This window comes from Solanum pennellii, chromosome 4, assembly GCF_001406875.1.
Source record: "Solanum pennellii chromosome 4, SPENNV200".
Taxonomy (NCBI): Eukaryota; Viridiplantae; Streptophyta; class Magnoliopsida; order Solanales; family Solanaceae; genus Solanum; species Solanum pennellii.
The window spans coordinates 3,254,187-3,265,978 of record NC_028640.1 but is presented as its reverse complement, the minus strand read 5'-3'; the positions used below and the strand labels follow the sequence as shown (position 1 = coordinate 3,265,978).

The window sequence follows — 11,792 nt, the reverse complement described above, 5'->3', positions numbered from 1 at the left end:
TTTATGAGTTCCGTTAAAAAAAAATTACTTTTTATCAGAGTTTTTTCTTTTTGTACGACTCAAATTTGAGATTTTTGATTGAAGGTAGAAGAATCACGAAAGAGTACTTATGCTCAAAAAGTTATCCATATGCATGATTCGCATCAGGGGTGGCTCGACAGTGCTAAAAGAAAAGGTTATAAGTTATTATTTTTTAACAAATATTGAATATTATTTCTAGAAAAAGTAAATTTTTCATGAAAAAATGAAGGGATTAATAAAAGAAATTTGACATATTTGAAGTACTATATCTAATGAAAAATAATTTAAAATAAGAATGATTATATTATCAGATGAAAATTAGAAGAAATAAATTATATAAAAGTTATTAACAATTTAAATTTTATACTCGTTTGATTTTTATTTTAGGCCACTAATACGTTTGAGCCGCTCCTGATTTGCATTATTATTATGAATTGACATTTTATAATTTATATATATTAATACTTATTAATTATTATATATGGTGTTGGCGGTATTATAAACAAATCATTGTTGTGCTCAAAATATATTTATTTCTTAGAAAAATTAAGAAGGTTGTATTACTTCTTTCTTATTTTTTTTTTTTAACTTACTAGTCAAATTATTATTAGAATGTTAATTAATTAGATGTTTAAATGAGAGAGAATTAACAACCAATTAAGACTATTAAATATTTTTCTTAATAAATGCACAAACTCCGAGATATACACTATATATATACATGTTTAATAATATCTTTTCATTCTCGAGAAAGGGTCTTCTCCTCTTCTTCCACCATTTGAATTTGGTTTATAAGATGTTTTTTTTTTAATTTAGAGTACAAATGCGTGTGAACAAGAAACAAATTGAAAAAGATGCCCTAAATTGGTATTGTAGAGTACGGAAAAATAGATGAGATTCTTTCATTTTTCATCAGAAGTATTGACTTTGACTCCTTCAGCACTGGGAATAAAAACAATCTTGATAAGGAGCGTTTTTTCTCTTTGGTCAGTATTATGCTCTACAAATTTAAATATATCAGATCGATGAGTTTCGAATATCAGATAATTAAAGTAAAAATGATAAATGATTGTACTCAAAACTTTATTATTTCATTGGAAGTGGAGAATTTCTACAAATAGGACAAGTTGGATGAAGCCTTAACCAAGGGTCAATACATTTAACATGAAAAATATGACCACAATTAGACAATAATCTTAACATATCATTGTCTTTATAATCACCCAAACAAATAGAACATCCAGAGGCAATAATATCATCATCAATATTATTATTATTATCATCCTCTTTATGATAATAATAATGAACTTTTGCTTGAGAATATAATAACTTAGGATAATTTCTCAAAATTTCTTCATCAATACCTTGTTGAACAAAAACCAATTCATCACCAACAATTGTAGACCTACCATGAGAAGAAGAAGAAGATGATGATGATGAATTATTATTATTAGGCATGTTAGAATTGTTGCGCGATCGCGATCGCGATTGGATACATAAGTAAGAAGCATAAGCCATGACTGAAAATAATACTAGCAATCCAAGTGAAAATCCAATTCCATAGCCATAATTTTTTCCAAAAGTTTCTTCACTTAACTCAACATCATTTGGACCTTCACTATCTTCCAAAATTGTATTGTTCATGATAAAAGTAGAAGAAAAAAAAATGGAGGATCTAATTTGGACTTCTTGTGTGATGAAAAAGAAAATGAGATGCATAGAATTATTTAATTTAGCTTTGTATATTATATATATATATATATATTAGTGAGAGACATGATGTCATGAAGGACTCAAGCAACCTAAAGAGGGTTGACTAAGAAAAAAAATTAGCGCAAAAAATGCTTCGTACATCAGACTGTTTTACTATTACTCTGAATAGTATTATAATATATAGGTCAAATGATACCGATCATATATATCCTGACTAACATTTTACGATATGTCTTTTTGAGAAAATTTGCTACTCATAATATAAAATTGACTCTCGAGAAATGAAACAATTTTTAATGAATTTTTTTAAGGTCATTACTAGTCATGTAGCTTCCCAAGATTGCAACTTGGCTAGTTAAGCATTTTTTAAAAAATTCAACTAAAAACTCATTGTTTATCCATGTTGACCTTAACTGAGTGGTGGTGTTGAGAAATTTATGTGAGGAAAACTTATGTAGTGATAAATTATGTGTTGTGAGAGGGATTGATTTACAAAATATATTGTTATTTATAATTTAGATATTAATAAAAATATATTGTTATTTATAATGGACTAATATCACGCAAGTTGAAACGAAGGAATATAAGTATATTTCTTATCCAATATAAATAAGTTTTAGTTTTCAACAAAGCCAAGGTAATAAAGGGGACCAATGGAATAATGATTGATCCCTCAAGTCAATAAAATCAACTGGAAATTTTAAAATTTCTCATAATTGAAAATTGCCACTCAACTATAAAATATCCATAAAAAATATATAGGTCTAATGTTTGACAATATGGAAATCCAGCTACTCTAAAATCTATTTACTAGAGGAAATTGAAGTGAATTCAATTATAATGGCTCTTTATGTTAAGATAGGTGAACATATGGGAAACATATAAGTTGTGGCTTTTATTGACCATTTGAACCAGTATCCACCTTTACACAATAATTAGAGCCGTTAATATGGACTAAGTCCGCCAAACTGATCTGAACTAATCTGTGATTTAATAATGTTAGGTTAAAGATTTTAAAATTCATTCAAGGAAAGAGGGCTTCAGTCCAATCTAAATAAGTCTGTTGATTTGTGAGGCTTGAGAAACATGAATAATGATATTTGGAGTTCGATCTTGAAATTCGTTCATTCAAATGGACACTATTGACATTGCACTAAAGGATCAAATATTGAATTTCACATATATATATATATCAAAATTTTTCAACCAATGGTGTCTAATTGGTCACCATAGGTGGCCTATCTATGCCCCTGCAGCCATATATATAGTATAGAGTAGGTTTTTCTTGTATCACTATCACTAATGCGATAAGAGAGAATTGATATATGCCCAAAAACAGTGTATAAATCGTCTCTTCCTCTATCGACGCAAGCCTCGGTTCCTCGATAGGTAATGGGGCTCCTGAAGACAGATACAATAACACAACATCTAATAATCCCAGGTCACAAAATTTTGCTCACAGTTTTATGCATAAATAAAACTTCAAAGTCAATAGTAATAATCTATATCTCCAACTAGAGGCAATGTTGTTCCTGACTGTCAATTCTTATCAGCCCTATTATCAAACCCAAGAACAGGGGCTTGATATACTTGACGAAATTTAAGTACTGCTATCTACCGAAAAAGAGAGTATCAAATTACTGTTGTGCACATTGCACTCTCTGTGCACCACCATGCATATCGTCATCATCTTCGTCATATGCCTCTTGGGCCTGTTGCTGCGGCTTCCTACGCATCTCCTCATCAATGTTCACGTCATGCAAGGTGGTTTCCTCGCACTCGTCCAATTCCATATCGGACGCTTGCGTTTTAGGCCTTGCTGGCAGCACTGCTTCAAGATTCTTGCACAACTCTGGGGTTAATGTGTTGGGGAAGTCCACGGTGAAGTGAATGTACAGTTTACCTTTCATGAATGGCCTTTGATACATTGGCATGCCTTCATCATTTATGGCCTTAAATTGATCTATGGTGCCCAGGAAAAAAAAAAGAGATTACACGATATCAGTTTTACACAGATATATGCAGATATCTCTACTTGCAGAGAAACGTTATCCATAGAATACTCTCCCCCTCCCACCAGAGATATGTTTTAACGCCAATAGTAGTAAGTCATCAAGAAGACTGTTTAACCATGAGCAAGAGACAGTCATGTAGAGGCATATACTTATTTTGGCAAGTGATATATGGAATAAATAGACAGTCATGCAGAGGGATATACTTATCAATGCATGCTCACCGTGTAGATACTGACCAAGTGAGGTATAGAATAAGACCACAAAAGTTAACTCAGTATGCACATTTGTAAATATTTTTACAAAAATTAGAAGGAAATAAAAGGAACATAGAATTACAACAGACCAAAAACATGATAATGATCTAGTTACCAGTTTGAGGGTTCAAGGAAAAACATACAAATACAACAAAATTTATTTAGCATTCGTATCAAAGATATCTAAATTAATACTTGAAAGCACATGCAATGACAAAGAAGCCTACGAAGGAGACTCTTAAGACTCAAAAATGACACATCGTCCAAATATCAGAATCAAAAGCTCATTATTAAGATACTTTGGCTTACCAGGCTTGACAACTTCTCCAGGTTGGGACTTGATTATTAGCTGTCTATTATCTAGGTGAGTCAAGACAAACTGAAAACCACAGAGAGCCTCAGTCAAGGTCAAGGTGTGTTCTACAAAGAGATCATCTCCCTTTCGCTTAAACTTGGGATGTTCCTTCTGTTGCAAGATAAAAACAATGTCTCCAGTGACAGTATCAGGCTGCAACAGAACACAAACCATGTAAGAGATCAACAAAGGTTTTGGTCATCAAGAAACAAAGTATTTCAAACACTTTTTTGTGTATCTTACCTCTTCATCAGCCTCTCCTGGAAATGTTATCTTTTGTCCATTTTGCATACCCTTATCCACAACAACTTCCAACACCTTCTTCTCCTGCACAACTTTCTCGCCCTTGCACTGTGGACACCTGTCTTTATCGTTTATTTTCTCACCAGTACCCCTACACTCATTACATGGGTGCTGCATCTGCTGGATCATGGGGCCCAGTTGTCTGATTGAAACTTTCATTCCTTTCCCTTGACATCCAGGACATTTCAATGAAGCACCTGATTTAGACCCTACCCTGGAAATACAGATATAACACACTTTCAGCAGAACCTCACAAATGTCAATAGATTATGCCAAATATAAATTAACCACATTGCGTACTCACCCCTTGCACTTTGAGCACAACACATTGCGAGATAGTGATAGCTTCTTTGATATTCCATTGTAAAGATCCTCCAAAGAAACCTTGAGAGGGTGGACAACATCCTCCCCTCTCCTTTGCCTTCTTCCTCTGCTGCTTCCACCACCTAGACCATCAAAATAATCCACATCCATAAAAAAAAAGGAGATACATGAGAGAAATTAGGAACTTCAACTACAAACATGTTTAGGAGAAGCATACCACCAAACCCGCCTCCACCAAAGAATGACTGGAATATGTCAAACGGGTCGTGTCCACCACCTCCACCACCCATTCCTTCCTTGAGAGCATCTTCACCATATTGATCATAGATCTCACGTTTCTCAGGGTCATTCAAGACCTCATAGGCTTGGGCAATCTCCTTGAACTGAAATATAAAATATAAAATATAAAATTTAAAATAGAATAACTATACTGCTGCACTGCAAGCATCACCATTACCACACGACTAGAAACATAATCAACAATAAACATAACAATTACAGAATATTGTGACACAATTAAAACTGTATCGGGCCAGCCACATACTACTTCAGTTGAGTCACCAAAATAAGACCTAACATCCTTTCTTCCCTTCAGAGATCAAGATCTTTTCTACCTACGCCACTCCTGGAAGGATCAACAGTGGGGATCTCTCTTTTAATCCCCATATGACTTGAACTTCTGACATACCATATAGAAGAAATGTGGCTTACAACCTAAGTTAATTCCAGAAGAGATCAGATAAAACTCCTACAGAACAATTGCAAGACCTAAATTTAGGTGACTTTTAGATAATGTTTATGTCTGGGCCATCTTTCTCATTGTTCTAATAACCCACCAGGCATCTCTACCCTCCACTAGCCGTGTCAGCAAAGTTAGGAATTTCAGAACCAAAAAATAGTAAAATGGCATAGTTCTGAGTAAAACTTGTGACCTAAAACAACTTTTGAATCCCCCTTACCATTACATAAGAATCGTCTGCTAACATCAAGGGGACTCAACAGTTAATATATAACCCAAAAGAATTATTTTTACTACTTTTACCCTATAGGAAACGAATAACTGGACCGCCGACCCCCTCGTCCCTGTCCACTAGCACAGGTATCCACCTCCGCCTAGTAACCCACAAGCCATTCAAGCTTCACTAACAGTATTAATTTTCCCAGTAGAACTAACTTCCTAAAACAAAACCCAAAACAGATAATAAGACGGATCTAAGGTAAATAGCAAAACACTCATCTGCATACAAAGATAAACAACAATCTCCATAAAGGGGTCACATAATAGCAAAACCATAAACCAAAACAAGTAAAAGCGCAGTAAAGAAAATTGAAAGTTTCACTTTTACTGGATCACCACACTTAACAAGATTCGAAGAATGGTTATAAAATTAGCAAACCCATGAATAAAAACCAAGTCAGCCTAGTATAAAGATGATTTTTTTACTTCTTCAGGATCACCACCCTTATGAGGATGATTTTTTAGTTGAGGCTTTCAAGTAAACTTGCTTAAGATCGACTTGTAAAGCACTATTAAGTACTCCCAAGATCTCACAGTACTTGATATTATCACTCTTCTTCAGCACCCTCCTAACATATTTCAATAGCTTATAACTACTACTCGAAAGAACTAAAATCCTGAAACCATAAAGCTTCAAATCCAAGCTCCCCTCTTCCTAGTATCCCACAGATAGCTTAGTTAAACAACAGTAAAAATTACCATTAAAAAACACTGATCTGTATCCAAAGACAAACAACAAGCTATCAAAAGGGGTCACAAAATAAACAACTCCATAAACACAAACCAAGACAGAACCCATAAAAGATGAAGCAAAACCCATAAATTAGAGAAATTTACTTAGTATAGCAACTGAAAAAGACCAAAATCCTGAAACCATAAAGCTTCAAACCACAACTCCACCTCCAACTAATATCCCACAAGTCATTCCATCTTCACAAACAGTATAAATCTTCCACCTTCAACTTTCCCCAGTAGAACTAACTTACTAAGCTCTAAAACAAAACCCACAACAGAAACTAACAGGGATCTTAGGTAAACAGAAACAAATTACAAAAAAACTAATCTCTACACAAAGATAAACAAGCAAAACCCAGAACAGAAACTAATAGGGATCTTAGGTAAACAGTAAAAACATACAAAAAACTAGTCTTTATACAAAGATAAACAAGCAAACCCAGAACAAAAACTAATATGGATCTTAAGTAAACAGCCAAAAACTAATCTTCATATAAAGATAAACAAACAAAACCCAGGATCTTAAGAAAAGGAACAAAAAATTACAAAACCCAATATTCAGATAAAATAACAATCTACAAAAAGGGGTCACAAAATAATCAAATCCATACACAAAAACCAAGTCAAAACAGTAAAAAGCCAAAAAAAGAATTTACTTTTTCAGGATCGCCACCCTTATCAGGATGATTCTTAATAGCAGCTTTACGATAAGCTTTCTTCAAATCATCTGGTGAAGCAGTATTAGGCACTCCCAAGATCTCATAGTACTTAGTGTTATCACTCTTCTTCGGTGCTCTCCCAAACATCTTTCAACCTGCAAATCACAAATTCAATTCAATAATTACTCATAAAACCTTAAAAAACAAATCAAATCATCAATAAAGATTCAATTTTTTTGTAAATTTTGATACATACAGATAGGAATCTTCGTCTAGAAGATTAGGTCTTTAGGTGTTTGAGAAGGAGGAGAATGAGGAGGAGAAGGGTGAAGGGTGGGATCTGTGGTTTTATAGGCAAAGAAGGTAAACGGACGGCTGAGATTTGTTGTTGTAAATAGAAGGTTCTAGAAATTTAACTTTAACTTGGTGTTGGGCTTTTGGTATTCCTATGTTCCCACACTCAACACAACACCAACCCCCCACCCCCCAAATTAAATTTTTTTATATAATTACATGACTTAAAAATAATATAATTTCTAAAAAAATTATTGTTGAAATTAATATAATTTCTGAAAAATTAGAGATTGTTGTAATTTGAAATAAAAACTTATAAATATACAAAATGTAAATAGCGTTTAAATTGTTGGAGTTTCGATACTTTACACTTGTTAAAATTCTTATAATATAATATAATTTTTGAAAAATTAGAGATTATTGTAATTTGAAAAATTTTAAATATACAAAATGTAATTAACGTTTAGATTATTGGAGTTTTTGTACTTTGTACTTGTTAATTATAATATGGTAAACAAAATAATAAATCTTAATGTAATAAATTATTTCACTAAAAATATAGTAACATTTTAAAAATCATGATAGTTATTTTAACGTATTTTGATGATCAACAAATAAATTCAGATTGTGATTAGCGTATGCTTGACGCATTGTAAAAATAACAACAGTGCATTCAGACTTCTTTCTTTTTTAATGAGGTAAAGAAATTGTTTTTGATAAATTTTTAAATTTTTTTTAATATAAATACTAAGTAAGAAGTCGATAAACAGAGCAAAAAATATTAGAGATAAATAAAGCAAAACAAATAACAATAGAGTAAGATTGCTTAGTATAATGATTATATAACAGTACCTATAAATAAACAAATATTCAGACTAGAACCAGGTTCTACCACTAATACTTTGTTTGGATGTTCGTTATCTATTATTTTATAATGTATTGTATTATATTGTATCATATCATATTGTATCTTATCGTATTATATTGTTTTAATAAATACAATATTGAATAAGTTGTATCGTTGTCCGTTGTTACACAATGTCACGCATATATAATTTGAATGATAAAGCTACAAGAAAACTAGAATACATGTAGAACTACTATGAAAAGATAAAATAAATGACAAAACAAAACTATCAAATGATAAGTAAAGACAAAATGAGAATAAATTATTAAGGTAACAATGCGATTACACCAAATTTGTCGTTACAAGAAATGAGTTTTTTCATTATTATCTAACGATGATATGATACAACAAAAGTTAAGTAACAATCAAAACAAATATGATACTTAAGATAACAATACAATGGCCAACAACCATTCAACCAAAGTGTAAAAAGAGAGAAAGACAGAGTACCTACTAATTAACCACTTCCGTATCTAGGTCATGATCTCAGTGAGTTAAAAATGTATCATGTCATATCTATAATCACCGTTCTCCACAAAAAAATCCAATCCACTCCTACCAATCCTCAAATCTATCACCGTCAACCTTTCGCTCCTCCCCGCGCGGGCATATGTATTCTTCCATTTTACATGCCTAAATCATATTAGTTTTGTTTTTCACATCTCCTTCACCATGAAGGTTGTATATCTTTGTCTCTAATCTTGTGTCTTCTAGTATACTACGCATCCATTTATGCATTTCCATTAAATTTTGTTACCTTCATTATTTTAACACTCAATTATTCTTGACTGATCAACATTTCACCAATATAATATAATATCAGTCTGATGCATTGTGATTCTGAGATTACTTGGACTTGTCTACTTGGGGCATAGCTAGAGATTGCAGGGTGTCCAATTGACACCTTTCATCGAAAAATTACGTTATATATATTTGTCAAATTCAACATTTAAATAATATATATTTAGAGTTGGACATCCTTGACAAGAGATATGTCTTTGGTCTATTGGTAATAGGTGTCCATTTGAATGAAGGAGTTTTGAGTTTGAATTCCAAATAGCACAATACTTTTATATTTTTATTTTGACAGTCACCCATCATTATTCTTGGACACCCTTGAAAAAATTTCTGACTCTATCACTGAAGCATACGTAATAATATAGAAGAATCAAGTGATAAAAATAAATTAACTATGTGGTCCTGTGTCTTAGTAAAGCTCCATGATAGTAGGGAATCCTAAGTAGGAATTGTTGTAGCATGGTGTCAGCCATTGTGTGAAGCAGTGACAAAGTTAAGATTTTTATTTAGAGGTTTAAAATATAAAAAGTAAATAAAAGTTTAAGGAAATTTAACATTTTATTGTACATATAAATAAATATAATTTTAATGATGTATAAACTAAATAAATCTTCATTGAAAGAGATTCAGATGAACCTCTTGACCTTATCTAGCTCCATCTCTAGTGAATTATGTTGCTCAAGTCATATGATTTCTATTTTTGGATAGTAATTTGTTTTGTTTAGACTATATTTACTATAAGTTGTGTAGAAGCTTTTTTGTGTTTTAATTGAGGCATGCATGTTGTGTACTTCAATAAAGACATTTGAGTGCATAGTTTAATGTAAGGAATGTGTAGTGAAATAAGCTAAGATATATTTGTTCTTATTAAAGTTGTTAATTCATAGTAGTTCAATTTACTTTTGGCTTGAGTTATAGCTTTATTCTGCTTATTAACAAGTATATATTGTGAATTTTTACTTTGTGAAATATACTAAAACTTTTATTATGCGCATAGTTCAAAAAAAATCGAATCAGAAAAGTTTATTATGTGATTTTTTTTAAAAAAATAGACCTATATATATCAGGAAGTTAAAAGGTTATTTCATAACTTGGATTCCTTAGTCGAGTCATCGTTGAGTTGAATAAATCTCTTAGCTAATAGCTACATTAGTAGGTTATATGGTTATAATTTGAATATCTACACATTTTTTCATGATTTTAATTTGATGAACATTCATGTCTCAATAAGATTTAATTTCCCAAATAGGTTGTTAGACCAATTTACCATATTTAAACCAAATTAATTTCTAAAAAATAAAAATAACAACTTTAAAGGGGTAAATATTGTTGAACAAACTTGTATCAAATTAATAACCAAACATTATGTTAAGGATCATAAGTACAATAAACTTATGTATTTATGTGACATTGTATCATCCAAAATTGTAATGAAATAAATAAATAAAATTAATTTTGAGTTAAGAGCTCTAAATTAAAAAAAATATATATATTAACTCGAGTATGATGCGAGATAATTTAAAATAATCGAGAAAAAAAATAACAATTCAAAATTTGTTGTAGTGCTATTTCTGTGGAGATGTGACAACCCCCTCGGGATTCACATATTCAGGTATTGTCTCTGCCATGGGCGGCCATTCGCTCTTTTAATCCCCTCTTATTGGCATGCAGCCTCAAGGGAGAATCGAACCCGTGACCTATGGCTCCTTTACATCCCTCCCAAGGAGATCGCCTCTTACCAATTGATCTGCAGCTCAATTGGTAAGAGGCGATCTCCTTGGGAGGGATGTAAAGGAGCCATAGGTCACGGGTTCGATTCTCCCTTGAGGCTGCATGCCAATAAGAGGGGATTAAAAGAGCGAATGGCCGCCCATGGCAGAGACAATACCTGAATATGTGAATCCCGAGGGGGTTGTCACATCTCCACAGAAATAGCACTACAACAAATTTTGAATTGTTATTTTTTTTCTCGATTATTTTAAATTATCTCGCATCATACTCGAGTTAATATATATATTTTTTTTAATTTAGAGCTCTTAACTCAAAATTAATTTTATTTATTTATTTCATTACAATTTTGGATGATACAATGTCACATAAATACATAAGTTTATTGTACTTATGATCCTTAACATAATGTTTGGTTATTAATTTGATACAAGTTTGTTCAACAATATTTACCCCTTTAAAGTTGTTATTTTTATTTTTTAGAAATTAATTTGGTTTAAATATGGTAAATTGGTCTAACAACCTATTTGGGAAATTAAATCTTATTGAGACATGAATGTTCATCAAATTAAAATCATGAAAAAATGTGTAGATATTCAAATTATAACCATATAACCTACTAATGTAGCTATTAGCTAAGAGATTTATTCAACTCAACGATGACTCGA

General features: G+C 31.8%; 2 protein-coding genes across 2 annotated transcripts; both read right to left on the bottom strand.

Moving 5' to 3' along the window:
* Nucleotides 1–1,023: 1,023 nt before the first annotated feature.
* LOC107017395 (putative RING-H2 finger protein ATL71) lies at nt 1,024–1,766 on the bottom strand. The gene has a single exon (XM_015217635.2). The coding sequence runs from the start codon at nt 1,738–1,740 to the stop codon at nt 1,108–1,110; it is 633 nt and encodes a 210-aa protein (XP_015073121.2). The 5' UTR covers nt 1,741–1,766; the 3' UTR covers nt 1,024–1,107.
* Nucleotides 1,767–3,176: 1,410 nt separating this feature from the next.
* On the bottom strand, nt 3,177–7,806 carry LOC107017783 (dnaJ protein homolog). Its single transcript, XM_015218043.2, has 7 exons — nt 7,654–7,806; nt 7,395–7,552; nt 5,203–5,368; nt 4,966–5,107; nt 4,602–4,875; nt 4,313–4,511; nt 3,177–3,697 (listed from the first exon to the last, which is right to left on the bottom strand). Exons 2-7 carry the CDS (start codon nt 7,542–7,544, stop codon nt 3,372–3,374), a joined length of 1,257 nt encoding a protein of 418 aa, XP_015073529.1. The 5' UTR covers nt 7,545–7,552; nt 7,654–7,806; the 3' UTR covers nt 3,177–3,371.
* Between the last annotated feature and the right edge of the window lie 3,986 nt (nt 7,807–11,792).

Bases quoted from the DNA above. Each gene is read 5' to 3' on its own strand.
- LOC107017395 (XM_015217635.2), bottom strand. From the start codon at position 1,740: ATGCATCTCATTTTCTTTTTCATCACACAAGAAGTCCAAATTAGATCC.
- LOC107017783 (XM_015218043.2), bottom strand. From the start codon at position 7,544: ATGTTTGGGAGAGCACCGAAGAAGAGTGATAACACTAAGTACTATGAG. The intron at 5,369-7,394 runs GTAAATTCTTTT...TTTATATTTCAG, and splicing joins AGGGTGGCGATCCTGAAAAA to TTCAAGGAGATTGCCCAAGC. The intron at 4,512-4,601 runs GTAAGATACACA...GTTCTGTTGCAG, and splicing joins CAGGAGAGGCTGATGAAGAG to CCTGATACTGTCACTGGAGA.